This window comes from Pongo abelii, chromosome 10 (genome assembly GCF_028885655.2).
Source record: "Pongo abelii isolate AG06213 chromosome 10, NHGRI_mPonAbe1-v2.0_pri, whole genome shotgun sequence".
NCBI classification, from domain to species: domain Eukaryota; kingdom Metazoa; phylum Chordata; class Mammalia; order Primates; family Hominidae; genus Pongo; species Pongo abelii.
Window position 1 is genome coordinate 108,120,092 of NC_071995.2, and position 25,310 is coordinate 108,145,401.

The following is a 25,310-nucleotide window of genomic DNA, read 5'->3' on the forward strand; positions in this document are numbered from 1 at the left end:
TCATAGTTTTACCTCTTGTCCTAAAGATATCACTGAAGTTTGTTAATCTCTTTGGTTTCCTGCCACTCCATTTTTAGTATTCTAGGTTTTGAGGGAAAAAATACATGAGATCTTATTCTGTTTATTGAATCGAATTATTTAGTATTTAGACAAGATTGTTATTTTCACCTACAGTTAATAGAACGTCTCTTGGAGATATAACTTAGTAGCTGGCTTATTCTTATAAAACATGTTGATGGATTAAAAACATAAATTTGGTGAACTTTAAAAAATATTTTCAGGCCAGGCGCGGTGGCTCACACCTGTAATCCCAGCACTTTGGGAGGCTGAGGCAGGTGGATCACGAGGTCAGGAGTTCCAGACCAGCCTGACCAACGTGGTGAGACCCTGTCTCTACTAAAAATAAAAAAACTAGCTGGGCGTGGTAGTGCGCACCTATAATCCCGGCTACTCGGGAGGCTGAGGCATGAGAATCGCTTGAACTTGGGAGGCAGAGGTTGCAATGAGCCCAGATCGTGCCACTGCACTCTGGCCTGGGCGACAGAGCGAGACTCCATCTCAAAAAAAAAAAAAAAAAAAAAAAAATTACTGCTCAAATTCTTCCTTTTAACTCTTCTATTATTTGAGTTTTGATATCTAGTACACTCTATATTTGATTAGTCAGTGGGTCGTGGTAGAGAATTTTTTGTTTTTTTGTTTTTTGGGTTTGGGTTTTTTTGTTTTGTTTTTTGTTTGTTTGTTTTGTTGTTGTTGTTTTTGGTGTTTTTGAGACAGAGTCTTGCTCTGTTGCCCAGGCTGGAGTGCAATGGCGCAATCTTGGCTCACTGCAACTTCTGCCTCCCGGGTTCAAGCAATTCTCCTGCCTCAGCCTCCCGAGTAGCTGGGATTACAAGCGTGCACCACCATACCTGGCTAATTTTTGTATCTTTTTTTTTAGTACAGAGGGGGTTTCATCATGTTGGCCAGGCTAGTCTCGAACTCCTGACCTCAAGTGATCCACCCGCCTCAGCTTCCCAGAGTGCTGGGATTACAAGCATGAGCCACTGTGCCCTGCCTATGGAAAGGGTTTGATATGTGTTTGAGCTCATTGTCCTTGTACCACAGTCCGGATGTGGCTTCCTGGAGATGGAGCACCTCATTTTTCTTCTTTGGTGGGTGTCAGAGTCAAGGGAAGTACCATTAAAACCAATTTGTTTCTGTCTCACTCCTCCTCCAGCTACGCTATAGCTGACAACGCTTACCGAATGATGTGCTCTGAACTAAATAACCATTTCATCCTCATTTCTGGAGAGAGTGGGGCAGGGAAAACGGAGGCCTCCAAGAAAATTCTCCAGTATTTTGCAGTGACCTGCCCAATGACCCAGTCACTACAAATAGCCCGTGACAGACTGCTGCTCTCCAACCCAGTGCTGGAGGTAAGCGATCTCTGGGGACCAATCGAAGGGAGTTCCAGGGAGGTCACTAAGTGAGACAAATCCTGTCTGGGCAGGTCAGTCAAAATGGGCAGGTCACTGTTAAGGAAAGGGGTCACACAGATAGCGTCACAGTTAAGGTTGTGACCTGGAACTAAGCCCATTTCCCCATTTGTTGAATGGGTCTGCTTATAGTACCTACCTTTTAAGACATTTGGTTTTTGTTTTGTTTTGTTTTGTTTTGTTTTTTTTGAGACAGTGTCTCTCTCTGTCACCCAGGCCTGGAGTACAGTGGCACAATCTTGGCTCACAGAAACCTCCTCCTCCTGAGTTTAAGCGATTCTCCTGCTTCAGCTTCCCAAGTAGCTGGGACTATAGGCATGTACCATCATTCCCAGCTAATTTTTTGCATTTTTAGTAGAGACGGGGTTTCGCCATGTTGGCCAGGCTAGTCTCGAACTCCTGACCTCAGGTGACCTGCCTGCATCAGCCTCCCAAAGTGCTGTAATTACAGGCGTGAGCCACCACGCCCAGCCTGAGAAGTTTTGAGGATTAAGTGAAACAGATGCACAAAAAGCACACAGCAGAATTAGGAAGCACCAAAAATAATGTATTATTTATTAATAGTTTTCTTATTATTGAGTTAAAATTATTTTGGTTATGATTACTTCCACTATTGCAATTCACTGACTTGCTGAACAAGTCATTTCTCCTCTGTTTTTGTGGCCCTTTCTATAAATGAAGATGTTTATAGTTGAAGGAATTTTCCCAGTGGACCCTTTGAGCAGAACAACGTGATATAAAAAGGGGTCTGGTGATGGGAGCTGTCAACTGTGATTTCTAGAACAGCATGGGGCTAGGGTTCTATGTACCCCTCCTGAGACCATTTCCAATATACTCCTAGATTGGATTCTAGGAAGAAGATATTGTTCCCCTTTTCTCCCCGGGTCCATATCTAGTGTTTGGCATTAAATTCTCTATAGTTAGCGATTCCTTCTTAGAAGATAAAGCATGCCTTTCCTCCCTGGCTCCTTCCGCTCTCTCTCCTCCATTTTCGTAATAAGTGTATTATTTGGGGTCAGGAATTTGACACGCATGGTGAGCTTAAATGACAGTGAATGACACTTTGTATTCCAAGGCTTTTGGAAATGCCAGAACGCTCCGGAATGACAACTCCAGCAGATTTGGGAAATACATGGATATACAATTTGATTTTCAGGTACACTGAAGCTCCTATTACTGGTTCATGGGGACCCCTTATTTTGCCAGTGACGGAACCCAAGCCAAGGCCCCTTAAGGGGAGAATGGTATTTTTTGGCTCAAGCCATTTAAAAAAATATCCAGGGTTAGTGCTAGTTTTAGGAAATGCAAATAAAGACCACAATGAGATAACGTTTTATACCATCTGGATGGGCAAAAACTAAAAAGTCTGATCTATACCAGGTGTTGATGAAGATATGGATCATAAGGAATTCTTACACATTGCTGGTGGGGTGTAAAATATTGGAAAATTATTGGAAAATAATGGGTTGTACCAGAGATATGACGCTATCTTAGGAAGCTGAAAAAACATAATCTAAGGTGCAACCATCCCTCTCCCAGAGATATCTGTACAGATGCGTAAGCATGTCCATAAGAGAGCTGCTCATCATCATGAGCAAGTAAATGGATTGAACACCACCAACACATCTGGAGAGAACTGAAATGTCCATCGACAGGAGAATGATTACATTGTTGTGTGTTCACACCATCAGGCATTACACTGCAGAGAGCAAATGAACCACAGCTACACCTCATGTGGATGGGTCTTGGGAACATACTGTATGCCAGCATGATGTCATTTTTTCCATTAAGCTTAAAAACAAATCACAAGGGCTGGACGCAGCGGCTCATGCCTATAATCCCAGCAATTTGGGAGGCCAAGGTGGGTGGATTACCTGAGGTCAGGATTTCAAGACCAGCCTGGCCAACATGGTGAAACCCCATCTCTTAAAAAACAAACAAACAAACAAACAAAAAAAAAAAACCAAAAAATTAGCCATGCATGGTGGTGTGCACCTGTAATCCCAGCTACTCGGAAGGCTGAGGCAGGAGAATTGCTTGAATCTGGGAGGTGGAGGTTGCAGTTGGCACCACTGCACTGGATCCCGGGCAACAAGAGCGAAACTTCATCTCAAAAAAAAGACGCAAGTAAACAACATATTGTTTAGGCATACCTGCTTACCTGGCAGAGGCTAGCACTCTTTTTCGGATACAGCCAGATAGTAAATATTTTAGGCTTTGTGAGCCATTCAGCCATACAGTCACAATGACCCAAGTCCACTCTTGTAGCATGAAAGCAGCCATGGACAATGCGTAAGTGAATGAGCATGGCTGTGTTAGACACAGAAGTGGGGCTAAGGTAAACAGGAAAGGAAGGCAGAATTCTCAAGGGCTCATAATTCCGAATGGTAAAATGACACATGGGGGAGCAGCAGCTGTATGAGCATGGAGCTCAATGATGAGGACAAACTGGCTCAAGGATTTCCCAGAGGCTGGGATGGGGGCCTCTGGTGGATTTGGAAAGAAATGTAATAGCTATGTGTATTTGAAAATTTTTTTGGAACTTCGACACATATACTGAAAAGGCTGTAAAACATGGGGATAGCCCAGTGAATTTTTATGTATGTGTCCACCTCTGTAACCACCACCCAGATCAAGACATAAAAATTTCTAGCATCCGGGCCAGGTCTGGTGGCTCGCACCTGTAATCCCAGCACTTTGGGAGGCCGAGGTGGGTGGATCACCCGAGGTCAGGAGTTCGAGACCAGCCTGGCCAACATGGTGAAACCCTGTCTCTAATAAAAATAGAAAAATTAGCCGAGCGTGGTGGCGCACACCTGTAGTCCCAGCTACTCGGGAGGCTGAGGCATGAGAATCACTTGAACTTGGGAGGCAGAGGTTGCAGTGAGCCCAGATTGTGCCACTGCACTCCAGCCTGAGCAAGAGAGTGAGACTCTGTCTCAAAAAAAAAAAAAAAAAAAAAAATGCTAGCATCTGAAGGTCAGGCATGGTGACTCACACCTGTAATCCCAGCACTTTGGGAGGCCGAGGTGGGAGGATTGCTTGAGTCCAGGAGTTCAAGACCAGCCTGGGCAACATAGTGAGACCTTGCCTTTACAAAAAACAAAAACAAAATAGCAAGGAACAGTGGTGCACGCTTATAGTCCTAGTTACTTGGGAGGCTGAGGTGGGAGAATTGTTTGAGTCCAGGCATTTGAGGTTATAATGAGCCATGATCAGGCCACAGCACTCCAGCCTGGGCAACAGAGCAAGACCCTATCTCTTAAAAATTCTAACATCCAAAAGCTTTTCCTGCCCTTCCCCAACACACTCCCCCTTCCCACTGCCCACTGTGATCACAGGTTCATTTCACTGGTCATTGAAGTGCATATGAATGAAATTACACAGTATTGTTCTTTTTTGTGCCTGGCTTCTTTCAATCAACGTATCTGTCAGATTCATCCATGTCCTTGCATGTAGCAGTTGTTCACTTTTTGATTATATGACTATGTCACAACTTATCCGTTCTACTTTTGATGGACATTTGGGCTGTTTGCAATTTGGGACCGTGACATATAGCACTTTGAACATCCTTGCACATGCCCTTTAGTAGGTTTATATTGGATTAAAGAAGTGGAATTGTGGGGTTCTTACCAGCAAAGCAGCGTTAGGATAATTAATGATGGTTCCGATTGCTCCATACCCTTGCCAACATTTATATTGTTCATCCTTTTGAGAAATTCTGGTGGGATATAGTGGTTTTTCACTGTGATTTAAGTTTGTATCTCCCTGGTGATTAATGACATTTTGCTTCTTGGCCACTTAAAGGCTTTCTTTTCCATTCAGGTCTTTTGCCCATTTTTAATTGGGTTGTCAATTCTTTCCTATTGATTTGCAAGAATCTTTATATATTCTGGAATAAAAATCCTTTATTGGATATATTATTGAAAATATTAATTAAGACAGTGTGATATTGATACAAGGATAGATAAAGAAGACAATGGATCAGAATAAAGTCCAGAAAGGATAGAGTTCACATGTACAGTCAGCTGACTTACAACGAAACCATCACTATGATTCAGTAGAGAAAAGATCATCTTTCCAATAAATGGCACAGATCAACTGGATATCAACATGAATAAAAAGACCTTTGACCACTACCCCTCTCCATATACAAAAATTAAATAGTGAGGGATCATTATCCTAAACAATCATGCTTCTAGAAAAAGACATAGAAACTATCTTCATGATAGTTTCTTGGGGTAAGCAAAAATTTTTGTAAACAGAACCCAGGAAATACTAATGATAGAAGATTGGTATGTCCAAAAAAAAGATTGATAGATCAGACTTCATTCAAAGTTAGAACTTCAGGCCATCAGGAGATGCCAGGAAGAGAGTGGTTTGATTGTTGTCACTGTTGCAATTTTTGTTCTGTTTTGAAGGGCATTCCCGTAGGTGGGCATATCATCAGTTACTTGATAGAGAAGTCCCGAGTTGTCTACCAAAACGAAGGTGAGCGGAATTTCCACATCTTCTACCAGCTGCTGGCAGGTGGCGAAGAGGAGCGCCTGGCTTACCTGGGACTCGAGCGAGATCCCCAGCTGTATAAATACCTCTCACAGGTAGGAAGACCAGCACCTGGCTTTGGTGACTCTTTGGAGCAGGGGATCAGAGGTGTTTATACGGGCTGCTGTAGGATGTTTGAGACATTCTATTACCATCCTGCTATGTGTCCTATTGGCTGATTTCTCGATATATATATATATATATCACAAACAATCTAATCCATCTCCTCTTATGCCTGGCAGCTATATCACCTTGGTAAAGTAACCAATGTCTAGGTAAGTGGTTCTCATCCCTGGCTGAAACTAGAATCACCTGAAGAGCCCTTTAAAAACACAAATGCCTGGGCCATACCCTCCAGAGATTCAGATTTCATTGGCCTGGGGTAGGACCTGGGCATCAGAATTATTTTAAATGTCCTCCTGGTGATTTAGTGTACAGCCAAAGTGAGGAGTGCTGATCTGGATGTGATAGAAACTCACTGTCCAACTATGTCTCAAACCTATGCTATCTCATTCTGCTTTCAAACTACTTTTTTTTTTCTTTTTTTGGGACAGGTTCTCACTCTGTCCTCCAGGCTGGAGTGCAGTAGCATAATAATAGCTCATTGCAGCCTTGACCTCCTGGGCTCAAGTGATCCTCCCATCTCAGCCTCCCAAGTAGCTAGGACTACAGGCGTGAGGTACCATGCCTCGCTAATTTTTGTAGTTTTTGTAGAGACAGGGTTTCTCCATGTTGTCCAGGCTGGTCTCAAACTCCTGAGCTCGAGAGATCCGCCTGCCTCGGCCTCCCAAAGTGCTGAGTTTACAGGCGCGAGCCACTGTGAACTACTTTTAAAAGATCTTTTCCCGCATTCCTGCCTTCCACCTTGACAAATGTTTGCTGCCAAATGAACACACCACCTTACAGAAATAGTTCAAGCTATTCCTATAAGCAAGCCTAGGGTCTAGGGTTATAAAATTGACTGTCAGAATATAACCTTGCAATATTTGTTTTTCTGCAGCCTGCCCTAGCGTTCTACAATGCGCAGATTGTACGGCACTTCTCAGCATTTGATGTCATTAACACCTTTTTAGTCCCAACATTTTTTTATTTTTCTCTTCTCACTTGGCCTGGCTTTGAATGGAGGCCACCTTGTAGAATGTAGATGAAGGCATCATTTAAGAGAGAAAACGAGGTCTTATACAATGAATCTCATAAAATGAGGATCAACACTTTCTAGAAATCATGGAAGAAAAGAAGGCTTGACAAAAGTGCACCTTGAAAAATGAAGGCAGGCTGGGGCATGGTGGCTCACGCCTGTAATCCCAGCACTTTGGGAGGCCAAGGCAGGAGGATCGCTTGAGTCCAGGAGTTTAAGACCGGCCTGGGCAATATAGCAAGTCCCCATCTCTAAATGTATTTTAAAAATAGAAATAAAAAAGAAAAATGAAGGTAACTAATAAAAAGAATCTCATAATCTAATTTTATACTAAGCAAGCTCTGAACTAATTACTAGAACAAAGAATAAACCAAATGTGATTTTTTTTCTTTTTGGAGGGCTTAATTTTCCCAACAAAGCTGTATGGTCACATCATGTTTGTATTCCCATAGCATGATCAGAAAGGGTCAATTTGTAAAAATATTTGAGGGCTTCATCCATTTTCCCAAGGGCTTCTCTAACCCTTTGATAAATCATTCTCTTTTAGAATATATCATGTCTTTCTTTATTCCTGTCGATTTTTTTCTGGCCACATTAATTCAACTAGATCTTTATACATCAGGGGCTTTGGAAATGAGTCTAGCAATTTGCCACTATTATTTTAAAACCAATTTCATGATCTCTCATAACTTTGGTAAACTTTATGGCTTCACTTTGTAGTATATTTGCACTGCTTTCAAACCAACAGGCTTTGGAGAGGGACTGATTTGCAAAGACCCATCCCTTCGGGGGCACGAGCAGATGTTGCTGGTTTTGCGGGAAGGTTTGTGAGGTTGCAAATTTTATATTGGCCACTTCACTAGGAGATATTTTCATGGTATGACACATCTGATTTCCCCCATGCAATGAAGAAATCTTTTAAGAAAACAGATCTTCAGATAATTAGGAAACTAGGAACACCCTGTACCACAAAAGCAAAATAATAAAAAACATTTGTCTAGAACGTTTTCTCTTTAAATCAGTCTGTTATTTAAAAGACAACCTCTGGAGTTCATGGGGAAAATCTCTGCTTGTGATCATTTTCACAAAACCTCTGTTTCTCTAAATGCTAGCCTTTTATTTCCTTGCGGGAAAGGCTTCTTTCATCTAGTCCTGCGGTGAAATTTTTGTTGGCAGTCTCTAAGTGAGTCAGGAGTTTCTGATTTTAAGCACTTTAATATCCCTGCATATTTCAGCAGATATTTCTTGAGACAAACAGCTTCAATTTATTTAGCAAAAATGATAAGAAAACTATGTTTAAAAACACATACAAAAAGATATACCACTTACATGTAACTTGGAATGTTTTCCCAGGACAGAGATTTTTAAACAAAATTCCAAATAAATTTGAAAAAAAGCAACAGTTGTCAAATCATTACATGCTAGACAATTTAGAGTAAAACCTATTTTTTATTCGCAATTCAGTACATTATAGGACTAGCTTTTGCATCTTCAGAGAGGAATAGACATGCTTAATTGCCCCTATAAAAATGATATTAAGTGACTCAAACTTTTTGTCAACAGGGTCATTGTGCCAAAGAGTCATCCATTAATGACAAGAATGACTGGAAAACTGTTTTCAATGCCTTTTCTGTCATTGATTTTACTGAAGCTGACCTTGAGGTATGTGCTTTTGCAGCAGAACTGATAGTTCCCCCGGGACTGAGGAAACATTCCTGATTTCTTGGTGTTTGCAGAATACAGTGGCCAGATTCAACAAATAAAAATACAGGGTGCAGCCGGGTGCGGTGGCTCACACCTGTAATTCCAGCATTTTGGGAGGCCAAGGCGGGCGGATCACTTGAGGTCAGGAGTTTGAGACCAGCCTGGCCAACATGGTGAAACCCTGCCTCTACTAAAAAGGTACAAAAATTAACCAGGTGTGGTGGCAGGCACCTGTAATCCCAGCTACTCTGGAGACTGAAGCAGGAGAATCACTTGAATCCGGGAGGTGGAGGTTGCAGTGAGCTGAGATCGTGCCACTGCACTCCAGCATGGGTGACAGAGCGAGACTGCGTCTCAAAAAAACAAAAACAAAAATACAGGATGCCCAGTTACATATGAATTTCAGATAAACAGTGAAGAATTTTTTAGTATAATCATGTTCCAATTATTGCATGTGGGCAAACTTTCAAACTTACATTAATTTTTTAGTGTAATTCAAATATTAACTGTGGGTTCCTTTATCTGGCAACCCTAAGTTTTCCTAATATTGTGTGCAAGGAGGAAGAGTCGGGTTTTTTTCTCTTGTTAAGTAAGTCCAGTCTCAACAATTTAGATGCCATAGAATTACAAGATTCTCATTTATTGAGGCTTCTGTTTTGGCACAAACTGGAACAAATTGTAGAATTTATAAACACTTTGTTTTTACATCTTTTAATCTTTTTTTTTTCATTTTGATTGTTAAACTATCAGTCTTTCAAGGCCCAGAATGTAATTTAAAAACATCTATATTTGAGGCCAGGTGCAGTGGCTCACACCTGTAATCCTGATGCTTTGGGAGGCTGAGGTGGAGAAATCACTTGAGGCAAGGAGTTTGAGACTAGCCTGGGGAACATAGTGAGACTCTGCCTCTACAAAAAAATTTTAAAAATTAGCCAGGCATGGTGGTGCATGCCTGTAGTCCCAGCCACTCAGGAGGCTGAGGTGGGAGGATCGCTTGAGCCCAGGAGGTTGAGGCTGTAGTGAGCTATGATGGCACCATTGCATTCCAGCCTGGGTGACAGAGCAAGACCTTGTCTCTTAAAAAAAGGATAGATGGATGGATAGCTAGATAATGTTATTTGAAAATTAAATGGGTTCATTAATGAGGTTTATTTTAGAAAGTATTTTATAAATTTTTTTTTTCCTCTTTTGAGACAGTCTTGCTCTGTCGCCAGGCAGGAGTGCAATGGCGCTATCTCGGCTCACTGCAACCTCCGCCTCCCAGGTTCAAGCAATTCTACTGCCTCAGTCTCCCAAGTAGCTGGGACTACAGGCACACGCCACCACGCCCAGCTAATTTTTGTGTTTTTAGTAGAGATGGGGTTTCACCATGTTGGCCAGATGGTCTCGATCTCTTGACTTCAGGTGATCTGCCCGCCTCGGCCTCCCAAAGTGCTGGGATTACAGGCGTGAGCCACCGCACCCGGCCATAAAATATTTTATAAAAGTGGTTTATTTTATGAAAAATCCATTTATGTATTTGTTGTTATATGAAAATAAAGTGTTTCGTGCTGGACACTGAGTGAGGCTGTTTCCCTTAGCACCTGAAGTGAATAACAGGGCTGATTTCTGGGGAAGGAGGAGGGCTTGGTTCTGTGAGCTCAGGTGTAGAATTGGGATGGGGGGCATTTTTCCTTCGGGTGTCTCCACTAATGACATGTATCAATTAGGCGGCCACCATTCTCTTTCCCTGTCCTGATCTCCTGTCTCTGAACACTTCCCATGTTCCTAGAATCTCTTTGGAATTATTGCCAGTGTCTTACACCTGGGGAACATTGGTTTTGAAGAAGACGACCAAGGCTGTGCCACTATCCCAGACACCCACGAGATCAAGTGGATAGCCAAGGTGATGTTCCCCTTTTGGAGAGGACAGAAGGAGGGGGATGGGTGGGAGAGAAGAGCAAGGCAGCTGGCTGCCCACAGTTAGGCCCAACTATCTGGTGCCATGCTCTTTTGGCTGATATTGGTTAGGAGGTTTAAAGAGTGGGCGTTTGAAGGAGAGGGCAGGAGTAAAAGCCAGTTGGTTGAGGGAGCTATTGTGGCCTGTTTTGTAATAACGCACAATGATCAGTCTGGGCAGATAACCCTGGGCCTGGATACTCTATGAACTCTTTATAAGTTAGTGAGTAGGCCGGGCGCAATGGCTCATGCCTGTGATCCCAGTGCTTTGGGAGGCCAATGCAGGAGGATCGCTTGAGGCCAGAAATTCAAGGCTGTAGTGAGCCATGATCATACCACTGCACTCCAGCCTGGGCAACGTAGTGAGACTCTATCTCTAAAAAAAAAAAAAAAAAAAAAAAAAAAAAAAAAAATTAGCTGTGAATGGTGGCACACACCTGTAGTCCCAGCTACTCAGGAGGCTAAGGTGGGAGGATCACTTCAGCCCGGGAGGTGGAGTTTGCAGTGAGCTGAGATCATGCCACTGCACTCAGCCTGGATGACAGAGTGAGACCTTGTCTGAAAAAAAGTTACAATGAGCTATGATTGTGCCACCACATTCCCACGTGGGCAACAGAGCCATACCTTGTCTCTAAAAAATAAAAAACAAGTAAAACTGCGTCACTGAATAGCATTTTGGATTTCTTTTACATGCAGCTCCTGGGGGTCCACCCATCAGTCCTTCTGGAAGCTCTCACCCACAGAAAAATTGAAGCCAAAACTGAGGAGGTAAAAATGGCTCTAGGTGGTGGAAATGTGCCGGCCCTCCCTGCTGCTGCTGCCTCCCTCCGATAACAGCAGGGTGGTGGCCTCAGGGGAGGCCAAACCTTTGATCCTAGCTCAACAGGCCCCGTGTGGTCCAGCTCCTGCGGGGTGTTCTGCCTCATCTTCTGCCATCACCATCACCACCACCACACCAATGCTAGCAATCCACACCTCATACTCCCTATGTCCTCCCTCCACAGGAGTCTTTGCACATGCTATTCCTTCTGCTGGAACACTGTTCCCAATGCTTCATCTAGTTAACTCCTCTTCATCCTTCATTTCCTGGGGGTCACTTCCTCAAGGAGCCTTCTCTGATCCTCCCACCTCTACCTCAAAGCACCATATGTATCTCCTTGTAGCCCTTTCAACATGACTGTGATTCTTTGAATGTCTCTCCATCCCTCCCTACCCTCAAATGAACTGTGTGCCCATGAAGGTCAGGACTGTGTGTCTGGGTTACAGCTGTATCTCGGCAGCCCAGCACAGTGCCTGGCACACATGGGCACTCAAGAAAGCACCATCGTGTGAACCAAAGGCAAGAGTAGCATCTTCCCAGCATGTATCCTTTGCCAGTCGTCATCAAACACTAGTTCAAGACTCTGTGTGGTGGCTTATACCTGTAATCACTTTGGGAGGCTGCAGTGGGAGGATTGCTTGAGCCCAGGAGTTCAAGACCAGCCTGGGCAACATGGCTAGACCACATTTCTACAAAAAAAAAAAAAAAAAAAAAAAAAGTGGGGCATGGTGGTGGGCACCTGTAGTCCCAGCTACTGCATTCCAGGCTGGGCAGCAGAGCGAGACCCTGTCTCTTTATTTATTTATTTTTCTTAAGAAAAAAGACCTCTTTGAACACTGGGGGCTTCTTTTTTTCCACCTATAGTGATGCACCTTGCTATTCTTTTCAGGTGATCTGCCCATTGACACTAGAACTCTCTGTCTACGCTAGAGATGCAATGGCGAAGGCTGTTTATGGACGAACGTTTACTTGGCTGGTCAACAAAATCAATTCCTCCTTAGTTAACGAGGTTGGTCAACGCATTTTGGATACCTTGCTCTTGCTAACCTGGTGATGTTTTATAATCATCATCGTTTCTTTAAAGAATTTGGGAGGGAGAATGAACTGTGGGTGCCTCATGGGCAGAGATGGTGTCTTTCCCTATTCACATTTCCCATATCTAGCATACAGTATGAATGCATGCCGAATGACTTATACAATGTGTCCCAAAGCATGCTATGCATAGCGCTTGTGGTATGCCAGATAGCTTCAAGTGTACACAGAAACTTTTTATTTTTATTTTTAGAGACAGTATCTTGCTCTGTCACTTAGGCTGGAGTGCAGTGGTACAATCATAACTTGCAACTTCCAGCTCCTGGGCTCAAGCAATCCTCCTACCTCAGCCTCCCAAATAGCTGGAACTACAGTTGCATACCACCATGCCCGGCTAATTTTTAAAAAATTTTTTGTAGAGATGAGGTCTTGATATGTTGTCCAGGCTGGTCTCGAACTCCCGGGCCCAAGCCATCTTCCCACTGCTGCCTCCCAAAGTGCTGGGATTATAGGCATGAACCACCACAAATCTTTACATTTCAACAGTAATATATTCACCTGACATTTTTAAAATTTCAACAGAAGCATATTTTAACATATTTAAGAAAAAAATATAGCCCTTCAAACTTACACTTCAGTCATGTTTCCTTTTCAAGTGGAATTATTTAAATAAAAAAGGGATTTAATCCAAGCTAAAAATTAAGGAAATGATACATGGATGGGGAGGGGATATGTGGATGTGACAAAATTCATGGAGGTAGGACACAAAAGATGATTTTGGAGGCAGTGATTTAGGACACTCATACAGAGTATTTAATTGTGTCCCTTTAAAACTAAATAAACACATTATCTTTTTTTTTTTTTTTTTTTTGAGATGGAGTCTCACTTTGTCATCCAGGCTGGAGTGCAGTGGCACAATCTTGGCTCACTGCAACCTCCACCTCCGGGGTTCAAGCAATTCTTGTGCCTCAACCTCCCAAGTAGTGGGATTACAGGTGTACACCACCATGCCTGGCTAATTTTTGTAATTTTTTTAGTAGAGATGGGGTTTTGCCATGTTGGCCAGGCTTGTCTCAAACTCCTGGCCACAAGTGATCTGCCTGCCTCAGCCTCCCAATGTGCTGGGATTGCAGGCGTGAGCCACCACACCCGGCCTGAAATAAATACATTATCTTTAAATACCCACCCTGGCCTGAGGGTACTTGGTCCTCTTACTTGGATAGGCATCTTCTTGTCTGTCTATAGGTCCTTTTCTCCTCCTCCTTTTTCTTCTTCTTTTTTTTTTTTTTTTTTTGATTTTACATGGGCTTGGGAGGCTGAGGACACCTGAAGCAAAGAAGTGAATCAGAAGGGGAAGGTCTCACTACACAGGTGATGGCTATGGAAGCTGCAGTGGGATCTGAGCAGGCAGCAGCAGCAGGCTGGGGAAATTACTTCCACCCAAAGGTTTTTCTGTATTGTTGGAGACAGAGGAGACATGAGCTTTAGCACCAAGTCCCAGTTTGGGGGAGCAGCAACAGAGTTTTGAGTAGCACAAAGGAAAAGATCTAATTATGAATGGGGTGTGTTATTTTGACCAGGATTTCACCAGGAAAACTGTAATTGGATTACTGGACATCTATGGGTTTGAAGTCTTTGACAAGAATGGGTATGTTTTGTCATTACCTACCTACCTGCCTTTTGCCCTTTTTTAAGGTTTCAGTTGAGATTTAAATCATTTGCTAATGTTACTAGATTGATTTCCCTGTCCCCAGAAAGTCTCTAGATTTACATAGTTTCTAATTCACAGACCAACCTAGATGTGGACTAACCATAAAAATGCAAATATATTTTCACTTGACTCTTATGATCTATTTAGTAAATTATTTCATTAATAAGGACTTTGCTTTTTCTTTATTAAAAAGCATCCCTAAAAATATAATTTTTTTAAAGAAATTGTTCTCTTCATATAACTTTAGTTACTTAAATCTTTTGTATCTCTAGTTTTGAACAGTTCTGTATAAATTACTGCAATGAGAAACTCCAGCAACTGTTAATTGAGAGGACTCTAAAAGCAGAACAGGCAGAATATGAAATGGAAGGCATAGAGGTAAACATTTTGATGTTTTCTCCTCATCTGATTTCTTAATCTAGCTAAAGACTTTTTTTTTTTTTAATTTTTTTTTTTCAGACAAGGTCTCACTCTGTCGCCCAGGCTGGAGTGCAGTGGCACAATCATGGCTGGTTTCAGCCTCCACCTCCTGGGCTTGAGTGATCCTCCTGCCTCAGCCTCCTAAGTAGCTGGGACCACAGGCACATGCCACCATGCCTGGCTAATTGTTTTATTTTTTGTAGAGACAGGGTCTCTCTATGTTGCCCAGGCTGGGCTCGAACTCCTGGACTCAAGTGATCTTCCTGCCTCAACCTCCCAAAGTACTGGGATTACAGGTGTGAGCCACTGTGCCCAACCACTAAAGACATTTAACTGAAGTATTATTTCATTGGAGATTTTCCTGATTAGTACTGAGGATTAATTTTTAGGCCTTCTGTGCTTATTTCCTGAGAAATTATTTTGATATTCAGAAAATATAATTTGTTTAAGGTTGAATATAAAAACTAGATTTTGAAAAAAGATGTTTTAGAAAACCAGTTTAAAACCAACTTTTATGCTCGTCTAAACATTTCTTGGAGAATTCATTCCTCTTTGTCATTTTAGTGGGAGCCAATTAAATATTTCAACAACAAGATCATCTGTGATTTGGTAGAAGAGAGACATAAAGGAATCATATCCATTCTGGTGAGAAAAATTAATGTTGCATTGGAGCTATTCACCCGGCATTTACAACTCTTGGAATAACTTTTTCCCAGGCTTAAAAAGGGTTGAGCCAGGCCAGGCCCGGTGGCTCACGCCTGTAATCCTAACACTTTGGGAGACCGAGGTGGGTGGATCACCTGAGGTCAGGAGTTAGAAAGCAGCCTGAACAATATGGTGTAACCCTGTCTCTACTAAAAATACAAAAATTAGCCGGGCATGGTGGCATGCGCCTGTACTCCCAGCTACTTGGGAGGCTGAAACAGGAGAATTGCTTGAACCCCGGAGGCAGAGGTTGCAGTGAGCCGAGATCACACCACTGTGCTCCAGCCTGGGTGACAGAGGGAGACTCCATCTCAAAAAATAAAAATAAAAATAAAAAAAGGATTGAGCCAGGGTGGTCTCTAACTCCTGGGTTCAAGCAATCCTCCCACATCAGCCTCCTGAGTAGCTGGGACTACAAAGGTATACCACCACACCTGGCTAAATTTTAAAATTTTTGTAGAGACAGGGTTTCACCATGTGCCTATGCTGGTCTCGAACTCCTGGGCTCAAGACGTCCTCCCACCTTGGCCTGCCAAAATGCCAGGATTATAGGTGTGAACCACTTCACCCAACCACACCTGTAATTTTTAAGACGCCAACTCAATGGTATCATTCTTGAGGACGAAAAATAGGAAATAGAAAAATGAACTTAAGAAATATAAAAGCTTCGACTTGACTGGCTTTATACCTTTCTTTCCATGAGGGCTTTTCTTCTACAACAAGAGTCTGTACACATGGTAATCATGGTCAGTGATAACTGGTTTAGAGAAAATGAGGTTGGCATTAAGCTGGTCATAGTAGCTGTTGAGTATCCTTGGGAAGACTTTGAGTCAGATGGTGGGAGAGTTGCCTTTTCATGGGATATTCAGGTCCACTGGTTCCATGGTCCCCTTATCAAATCTTAGAAGCCAAATACATGGATTAAGCCCCTTTCTTCCCCCAGAATGTTCACCTGCACTTATGTGAAATAATAGTCTTTTAGTCCAGTACTTTCTGTTGCAGCTGGTGAAAGCATTTAAACTTGGCATTGATGGAGGGTGGTGCTGTGGATTGAGGCTTCTCTTCTTCTTTTGAAGGATGAAGAATGCATTCGGCCTGGTCCTGCTACAGACTTGAGTTTCCTGGAGAAATTGGAAGAGAAAGTGGGCAAACATGCACACTTCGAAACGTACATACTTTATTTGACCAGATTTTGCATGGGGGAAGATCATTGTGTCTCCATTTTCTTTAGTATTTGGATAATGTTCTTCAAGAGAACAACTACTTCATACATAAAAATATCTTTATGATGTACCACTCATAGATGTGCCAGACCTTTGTTAGTAGAAATTAAACCTAAATGAATTACAGGTATAATTTTTTTTTGACACATGGTCTCAGTCTGTCACCTAGGCTGGAGTGCAATGGCGTGATCACAGCTCACTGCAGCCTCAACCTCCCAGGCTCAAGTGATCCTCCAACCTCAGCCCCCCAAGAAGCCAGGACTACAAACATACACCACAATGCCTGGCTAATTTTTATATTTTTTGTAGAGACAGGGTTCACCCTGTTGCCCAGGCTGGTCTGGAACTCCTGGCTTCAAGCGATCCACCCATCTTGGCCTCCCAAAGTGCTGGGATTACTGCTGTGAGCCATCGTGCCCAGACACAAGTATGATTTTTAAAAAAGATTTTGTATCTTCCTTTATTCAGTGATTTATATTTTGGACATGTCTATGTACATGAAATAATCTTTTCAAAAATTCAGGTATTCAAAAAATACAGTGATATGTGTAGATCTGAAATGTACAACCTGATAAATTTTTGTATTTGTATGTGCCTGTGTAACCACCATGCAGATCAGATATAGAGTACCACATCCCACAAGATCAACTAGACATTTAACTTAGTCTTTGAGGTACGGAGGAGAGAATTTAAGAGCATATGCTGGAGTCATTAAGACCTGGTTTGTTTGCTTGTTTCTTTTTTGTTTTTCGGTTTTGTTTTGTTTTGTTTGAGATGGAGTCTCACTCTGTTGCCCAGGCTGGAGTGCAGTTGTGCAATCTCTGCTCACTACAACCTCTGCCTCCCGGGTTCAAATGATTCTCCTGCCTCAGCCTCCCAAGTAGCTGGGATTACAAGCACTTGCCACCACGCCTGGCTAATTTTTTTATTGTTGTTGTTGTTGTTGTTATTATTTGAGACAGAGTCTTGCTCTGTTGCCCAGGCTGAGTGTAGTAGGGCGATCTCGGCTCACTGCAACCTCCACCTCCTGGGTTCAAGTGATTCTGCTTCAGCCTCACAAGTAGCTGGGACTACAGGTGTGCGCCATCACGTCTGGGTTTTTTTTTGTATTTTTAGTAGAGATAGGGTTTCACCATGTTAGCCAGGCTGGTCTCGAACTCCTGACCTCAAGTGATCTGCCCACCTCAGTCTCCCAAAGTGCTGGGATTACAGAAATGAGCCACCATGCCTGGCCCCAAGACCAAATGAATGCTCCTGCATTTGTGTTTCCCCTGCTACAAGGTGGGGTTATTAACATACCTACCATCCAATTTTGTAAATGATGCCATAAATTGCCTAGTGCAATTTCTGGCCATGGTAAAGACTTAGTAAATAGTGGTGGCTTTCTCAGACCTGTTGTAGAATACTGAAAGGAAAAGTAAATGAAATTGCAAAGGATAAGTACATGAAATTGCAAAGTGAATCAATAATGGAAAAATAAATTGGGGTACATTCACAAATTGAATAATATATCACTGTGCAATGAATAATCTATAACTGCATGCAATTATGTAAGTAAATTACACAAATGAGTACATACTGTGTCAGACACAAAAGAGTACATACTGTGGCTGGGCGTGCTGGTTCATGCCTATAATTCCAGCACTTTGAGAGGCCGAGGCGAGTGGATCACCTGAGGTCAAGGGTTCAAGACCAGCCTGACCAAAATGGTGAAACCCTGTCTCTACTAAAAATACAAAAATTAGCCAGGCATGGTGGTATATGCCTGTAGTTCCAGCTACTTGGGAGGCTGAGGCAGGAGAATCGCTTGAACCTGGGAGGTGGAGGTTGCAGTGAGCCGAGATTGTGCCACTGCACTCCAGCCTGGACAGCAGAGCAAGACTCCATCTCAAAGGAAAAAAAAAAAAGACTACATTCTATATAATTCCATTGCAATGCAATGCATACAACTAGGTAAAAATTCACTTATGCTGCTACATGTCTGGTTGCAACTGGAAAGGGTGCAGAGTAGGGGTTCTCAGGGACTGGTAATGAATGCTCTGCTTCTTAATCTGGGTGCTGGTTACACAGGCATATTGTTTTCAAAAATTCATTGAGCTGTATGCTTAGAATATATGTGTGCTGTCAATATATATGACAGATTTAAGTAAAAGTCATTTTAAAAAATCAAGAATCTGGCCAGGCACAGTGGCTCACACCTGTAATCCCAGCTCTTTGGGAGGCCGAGGCGGGTGGATCATCTGAGGTCAGGAGTTCAAGACCAGCCTGGCCAACGTGGTGAAACCCCATCTCCACTAAAAATCCAAAAAATTACCCAGGCATGGTGGCGGTGGCTCACGCCTGTGGTCCCAGCTACTCGGGAGGCTGAGGCAGGAGAATCATTTGAACTCAGGAGGTGGTGGTTGCAGTGAGCCGAGATCACACCACTGCACTCCTGCCTGGGAGACAGAGAGACTCCATCTCAAAAAAAAAAAAAAAATCAAGAAACTGAAAACTGATGTTGTATGAGTATTTTAGTCTCTCAACATCATAAAAATGTAAGATATAAAATTGTTCTTTGTTACATCACCTAGAAAAACAGAAGTTAATTTATTATGCAAATACATGTGTTTCTGTGGCTCAGTTCTATAACTTTATTTCTCAGGGTTTATGGGAAGAAAGGATCTAATTTTATTTTTTTATGTTTTGAGACAAGGTCTCACTCTGTTGCACAGGCTGGAGTCTAGTGGTATAATTATAGCTCACTGCAGCCTCAAATTCCTGGGCTCAAGCAGTCCTCCCACCTCAGCCTCCTGAGTAGCTGGGACTACAAGGCGCACGCTACCACTCCCAGCCAATTTTTTGTATTTTTTTTTTTAAAGACAGGGTCTTGCTGTGTTGCCCAGACTAATCTCAAACTCCTGGCCTTAAACAATCCTCCTGCCTCAGACTCCCAAAGTGCTAGGATTATAGGTGTGAGCCACCATGCCTGGCCAAAGGATCTAATTTTAAAGAAATCTTGGTCTATGGCCAGAAAATAAGTAACAAAACTTCCTGGGAGCCTCCCTGTGTGGTGGCTTTCAATGTGGACCTAACTGGTTGAAGACGTCTCTCTCTCACTCTTTGCTTCAGTTATTGGTGCCATTTTGCCTCAGTGAAGTAGAAAGTTCAACTCGTGGGCCGGGCGTGGTGGCTTAGGCCTGTAATCCCAGCACTTTGGTAGGCTGAGGCAGGCAGATCACGAGGTCAGGAGTTTGAGACGAGCCTGACCAACATGGTGAAACCCCATCTCTACTAAAAATACAAAAATTAGCCGGGTGTGGTGGCGCCTGCCTGTAATCCCAGCTACTCCAGAGGCTGAGGCAGGAGAATCGCTTAAACCCGGGGGGGTCGGAGGTTGCCGTGAGCCAAGATTGTGCCACTGCACTCCAGCTTGGGCAACAGAGCAAGACTCCATCTCAAAAAAGAAAAGAAAAGAAAAGAAAGTTCAACTCATGTCTATTTCTGTCTCGTAGCCGTAAGCTGGCTGGTCCAAAGGGCCGAAAGAGGATTGGCTGGATGGAGTTCCGACTCCTCCACTATGCAGGAGAGGTCACATACTGCACCAAGGGTGAGTGGCCGTGGGGTACAGGTGACAGCCATGTATGTGCCCAGCCTGGTGTCTTACAATAAGCTCCGAGTCCATGGAGGAAATGGTGCACAGCCATCCCAAACGTTCCCTAACCTCGCATTCAAGCCATTTGAAAAAGTCGTTCTAATTGTATTGTATTTATTATTTTTGTAAATAACCACTTTATTGAGATGCAATTCACATATCATCCATTTACCCCATTTTAAAATGTACAATCAGTAGTTTTTAGTATTAATATATTCAGAGTTGTGAAAACATTGCCACCATTCATTTTATTTATTTATTTTTTTATTTTGAGAGAGAGCCTCGCTCTGTTGCCCAGGCTGGAGTGCAGTGGCTCAGTCTCGGCTCACTGCAACCTCTGCCTCCCAGGTTCAAGCCATTCTCCTGCCTCAGCCTCCCAAGTAACTGGGATTACAGGTGCCCACCACCACGCCCAGCTAATTTTTTTGTTTGTTTGTTTGTTTTTGCCATGTTGGCCAGGCTGGTCTGGAACTCCTGAGGCCCACCTCAGCCTCCCAAAGTGCTGAGATTACAGGTGTGAGCCACCATGCCTGGCTACCACCATTCATTTTGGAACATTTTATCACCCCCAAAAGAAATCCTGTACCCATTAGCAGGCACTCTCTGTTTCCCTCTAACCCCACCCCTTCCCCTACAGCTCAAAGCAACTAGCTGATCTACCTTCCCTCTCTATAGATTTGACTGTTTGGGGTTTTTTTTGACATTTTTTTATACCTGGAATCATGCAACGTGTGGCCTTTTGTGTCTGGTTTCTTACACTTAATTTTGTCAGGGTTCATCCATGCTTTCATTCCTTTTTATTGCCAAATAATATCCCATGATGGGGATATGCCACATTTTGTTCATGCATTCATCAATAACTCATGGTAGGCACTTGGGTTGTTTATACCTTCTAACTATTATAAATAAGGCTACCATGAATATGCCAGTATGAGTTTTAGTATGGGTATAAGTTTTCATTTTTCTCATATATATACCTAGGAATGGAATTATTAGATTAGATATGGTAACTCGGCCGTGTGTGGTGGCTCACGCCTGTAATCCAGCACTGTGGGAGGCCAAGGGGAGCAGATCACCTGAGGTCAGGAGTTTGAGACCAGCCTGACCAAGATAGTGAAGCCCCATCTCTACTAAAAGTACAAAAATTATGTTAAAAATACAAAATTAGCTGGGCGTGGTGGCACATGCCTGTAATCCCAGCTACTAGGGGAGGGTGAGGCAGGAGAATCGCTTGAACCTGGGAGGCAGAGGTTGCGGTGAGCTGACATCGTGCCATTGCACTCCAGCCTGGGCAACAAGAGCGAAACTCTGTCTCAAAAAAAAAAAGAAAAAAAAATTAGCCGGGTGTGGTTGTGGATGCCTGTAGTCCCAGCTACTTGGGAGGCCAAGGCGGGAGAATTGCTTGAACCTAGGATGCAGAGGTTGCAGTGAGCTGAGATCGTGCCGCTGCATTCCAGCCTGGGTGACAGAGCAAGACTTCATCTCAAAATAAACAATATATATGTTAACTCTATGCTTAACCTTTTGAGGAATTGCCAGGTCATTTTCCAAAGCAGCTGCACCATTTTACATTTCCGCCAGCAGTATATGAGGGGTTCCAATATCTCCACAGCCTCCCCCACACTTGTGTTATATCATTCTATATATCTGTTATGTTCTATATGTGATATTCTGCTCTGTCTCCCAGTCTGGAGTGCAGTGGCACGATCTCGGCTCACTGCAAGCTCCGCCTCCTGGGTTCACGCCATTCTCCTGCCTCAGCCTCCCAAGTAGCTGGGACTACGGGCACCCGCCACCACACCTGGATAATTTTTTGTATTTTTAGTAGAGACAGGGTTTCACCGTGTTAGCCAGGATGGTCTCAATCTCCTGACCTCGTGATCCCACCCAAAGTGCTGGGATTACAGGCATGAGCCACCATGCCCGGCCTATATGTGATGTTCTTCTAACCGTATTAGTGGGTGTGAAGTGGTATCTCATTGTGCTTTTGATTTGCATTTCTCTAATGACCTATGATATTAAACATATTTTCATGTGCTTATTGGCTGTTTCTCTTCCTTGGAGAAATGTCTACGCAGATCTTTTGCCCAGGTTTTAAGATTGGGTTTTTTTGGGTTTTTTTGGTTTTTTGGGGTTTTTTTTTTTTTTTTTTTTTTTTTGAGACGGAGTCTTGCTCTGTCGCCCAGACTGGAAGTCCAGTGGCGCAATCTCGGCTCACTGCAAGCTCCGCCTCCCAGATTCATGCCATTCTCCTGCCTCAGGCTCCCGAGTAGCTGGGACTACAGGCGCCCGCCACCACGCCCGGCTAATTTTTTCTATTTTGTAGTAGAGACGGGGTTTCACCGTGTTAGCCAGGATGGTCTCAATCTCCTGACCTCATGATCCGCCCGCCTCGGCCTCCCAAAGTGCTGGGATTACAGGTGTGAGCCACCGTGCCCGGCCTAAGATTGGGTTGTTTTTCATTATTGAGTTGTAAAAATTCTTTATATATCCTAGATACTAGATCCTGATCAGATATACAATTTGCAAATATTTTCTCCAATTCTATGAGTTGTCTTTTAATTTTTGTGATGGTGTCCTTTGAAGCACAGAAGTTTTTAGTTTTGATGAAGCCTAATTGTTCTTCATTTTCTTCAGTCACTTTTACTTTTGGTTTGAAATTAGTTTTACTTTTTTTTTTCTTTCTCTCGAGACAAGGTCTTGCTCCCTTACCCAGGCTAAAGTGCAGTGGCGTGATCTTGGCCCACTGCAACCTCTGCCTCCCGGGGTTCAAGCAATTCTCCTGCCTCAGCCTCCCAAGTAGCTGGGATTATAGATGTCTGCCACCACGCCCAACTAATTTTTGTATTTTTAGTAGAGACAGGGTTTTGGTTTTTTTGTTGTTGTTGTTTTTAGACAGAGTCTCGCCTGTGGCCCACGCTGGAGTGCAGTGGCACGATCTCGGCTCACTGCAAGCTCCGCCTCCCGGGTTTGCACCATTCTCCTGCCTCAGCCTCCCTAGTAACTGGGACTACAGGCACCTGCCACCACGCCTGGCTAGTTTTTTGCATTTTTTAGTACAGACAGGGTTTCACTGTGTAGGCCAGGATGGTCTCGATCTCCTGACCTCATGATCAACTCGCCTCAGCCTCCCAAAGTGCTGGGATTACAGGCGTGAGCCACCGCACCCAGCATTATTTTTACTTTTAAATAAGAGTATATTTCTAAGAATCTTTTAAAAAGTAATAACATGTACAGGTATTAGGGTTTTTTTCTTTGAATGCAAAGTGACAAAAAGAAAAAATTTTTAAAAAGGATGAGTCTCTTTGTGCAGATAATCCCTTTATTTTTGTTTAAAGAATAAAGATAATACACATGTAGAGCTATAAACTGCTGACGGCACAGAAAGGAACAAAAGGAAAACTCAAATGCCTTTTACTCTCAGTCTCTCCTTCGGGGGGACCACAAGAATAAACAGTTCCTTGTAACTACTTCCAGGAAAATAGAAATGTTTTCTGCATATACCTATGTGAGGATACACACACACACACACACACACACACACACACACTCTCTCTCATTCACTCTACCTTGATCTCGTGGGGAGTTTTCCATGTGTTGGTGGGGAGTTTTCCATGAGTTGGTGGGAAGTTTTCCATGAGTTGGTGGGGAGTTTTCCATGTATTGGGGAGTTTTCCATGTGTTGTTGGCGGGGAGTTTTCCATGTGTTGCTGGGGAGTTCTCCATGGGTTGCTGGGGAGTTCTCCATGTGTTCCTGGGGAGTTCTCCACGTATTGTTGGGGGGGAGTTTCCCACGTATTGTTGGGGGGGAGTTTCCCACGTGTTGTTGGGGGGGAGTTTCCCACGCGTGGTTGCCGGGGAGTTTCCCACGCGGTGTCGCCGGGGAGTTTCCCACGCGGTGTCGCCGGGGACTTTCCCACGCGGTGTCGCCGGGGACTTTCCCACGCGCTGTCGCCGGGGACTTTCCCACGCGCTGTCGCCGGGGACTTTCCCACGCGCTGTCGCCGGGGACTTTCCCACGTGCTGTCGGTGGGCAGTTTCCCACGCGCTGTCGGTGGCGAGTTTCCCACGCGCTGTCGGTGGCGAGTTTCCCACGTGCTGTCGGTGGCGAGTTTCCCACGTGGGGTCGGTGGCGAGTTTCCCATGTGCTGCTGGCGAGTTTCCCATGTGTCCTTGGTGGGGAGGTTTCCATGTGTCCTTGGTGGGGAGCTTGCCATGTGTCCTTGGTGGGGAGCTTGCCATGTGTCCTTCGTGGGGAGCTTGCCATGTGTCCTTGGTGGGGAGCTTGCCATGTGTTCTTGGTGGGGAGCGTGCCATGTGTTCTTGGTGGGGAGCGTGCCATGTGTTCTTGGTGGGGAGCGTGCCATGTGTTGTTGCTGGGGAGCTTCCCCTGTGTTCTTGCTGGGGAGCCTCCCCTGTGTTCTTGCTGGGGAGCCTCCCAAGTGGTATTGGTGGGGAGCCTCCCGTGCGCCCTTGCCGGGGAGCCTCCCAAGTGGTATTGGTGGGGAGCCTCCCGTGCGCCCTTGCCGGGGAGCCTCCCGTGCGCCCTTGCCGCGGAGCTTCGCCGTGCCATGTGTTCTTGGTGGGGAGCGTGCCATGTGTTGTTGCTGGGGAGTTTCCCCTGTGTTCTTGCTGGGGAGCCTCCCAAGTGGTGGTGGTGGGGAGCCTCCCGTGCGCCCTTGCCGGGGAGCCTCCCAAGTGGTATTGGTGGGGAGCCTCCCGTGCGCCCTTGCCGGGGAGCCTCCCGTGCGCCCTTGCCGCGGAGCTTCGCCGTGCCATGTGTTCTTGGTGGGGAGCGTGCCATGTGTTGTTGCTGGGGAGTTTCCCCTGTGTTCTTGCTGGGGAGCCTCCCAAGTGGTGGTGGTGGGGAGCCTCCCGTGCACCCTCGCCGCGGAGCTTCGCCGTGCGCCCTCGCCGGGGAGGTTTCCCGTGCGCCCTCGCCGGGGAGGTTTTCGTGTGTCCTTT

At 44.2% G+C, this 25,310-nt stretch overlaps 1 protein-coding gene across 1 annotated transcript in view; it reads left to right on the forward strand.

The window, feature by feature from the left end:
• The window catches only part of MYO1H (myosin IH), a 202,391-nt gene that overhangs the window by 85,997 nt on the left and 91,084 nt on the right, over positions 1 to 25,310 (forward strand). The window contains exons 4-15 of the mRNA XM_002823726.4: positions 1,217 to 1,415; positions 2,551 to 2,631; positions 5,897 to 6,076; positions 8,722 to 8,820; positions 10,634 to 10,747; positions 11,497 to 11,568; positions 12,510 to 12,629; positions 14,233 to 14,300; positions 14,636 to 14,741; positions 15,348 to 15,428; positions 16,565 to 16,656; positions 20,206 to 20,300. Coding sequence (XP_002823772.4) covers positions 1,217 to 1,415; positions 2,551 to 2,631; positions 5,897 to 6,076; positions 8,722 to 8,820; positions 10,634 to 10,747; positions 11,497 to 11,568; positions 12,510 to 12,629; positions 14,233 to 14,300; positions 14,636 to 14,741; positions 15,348 to 15,428; positions 16,565 to 16,656; positions 20,206 to 20,300 — 1,307 coding nt within the window. The remainder of the gene's footprint in view (positions 1 to 1,216; positions 1,416 to 2,550; positions 2,632 to 5,896; positions 6,077 to 8,721; positions 8,821 to 10,633; positions 10,748 to 11,496; positions 11,569 to 12,509; positions 12,630 to 14,232; positions 14,301 to 14,635; positions 14,742 to 15,347; positions 15,429 to 16,564; positions 16,657 to 20,205; positions 20,301 to 25,310) is intronic.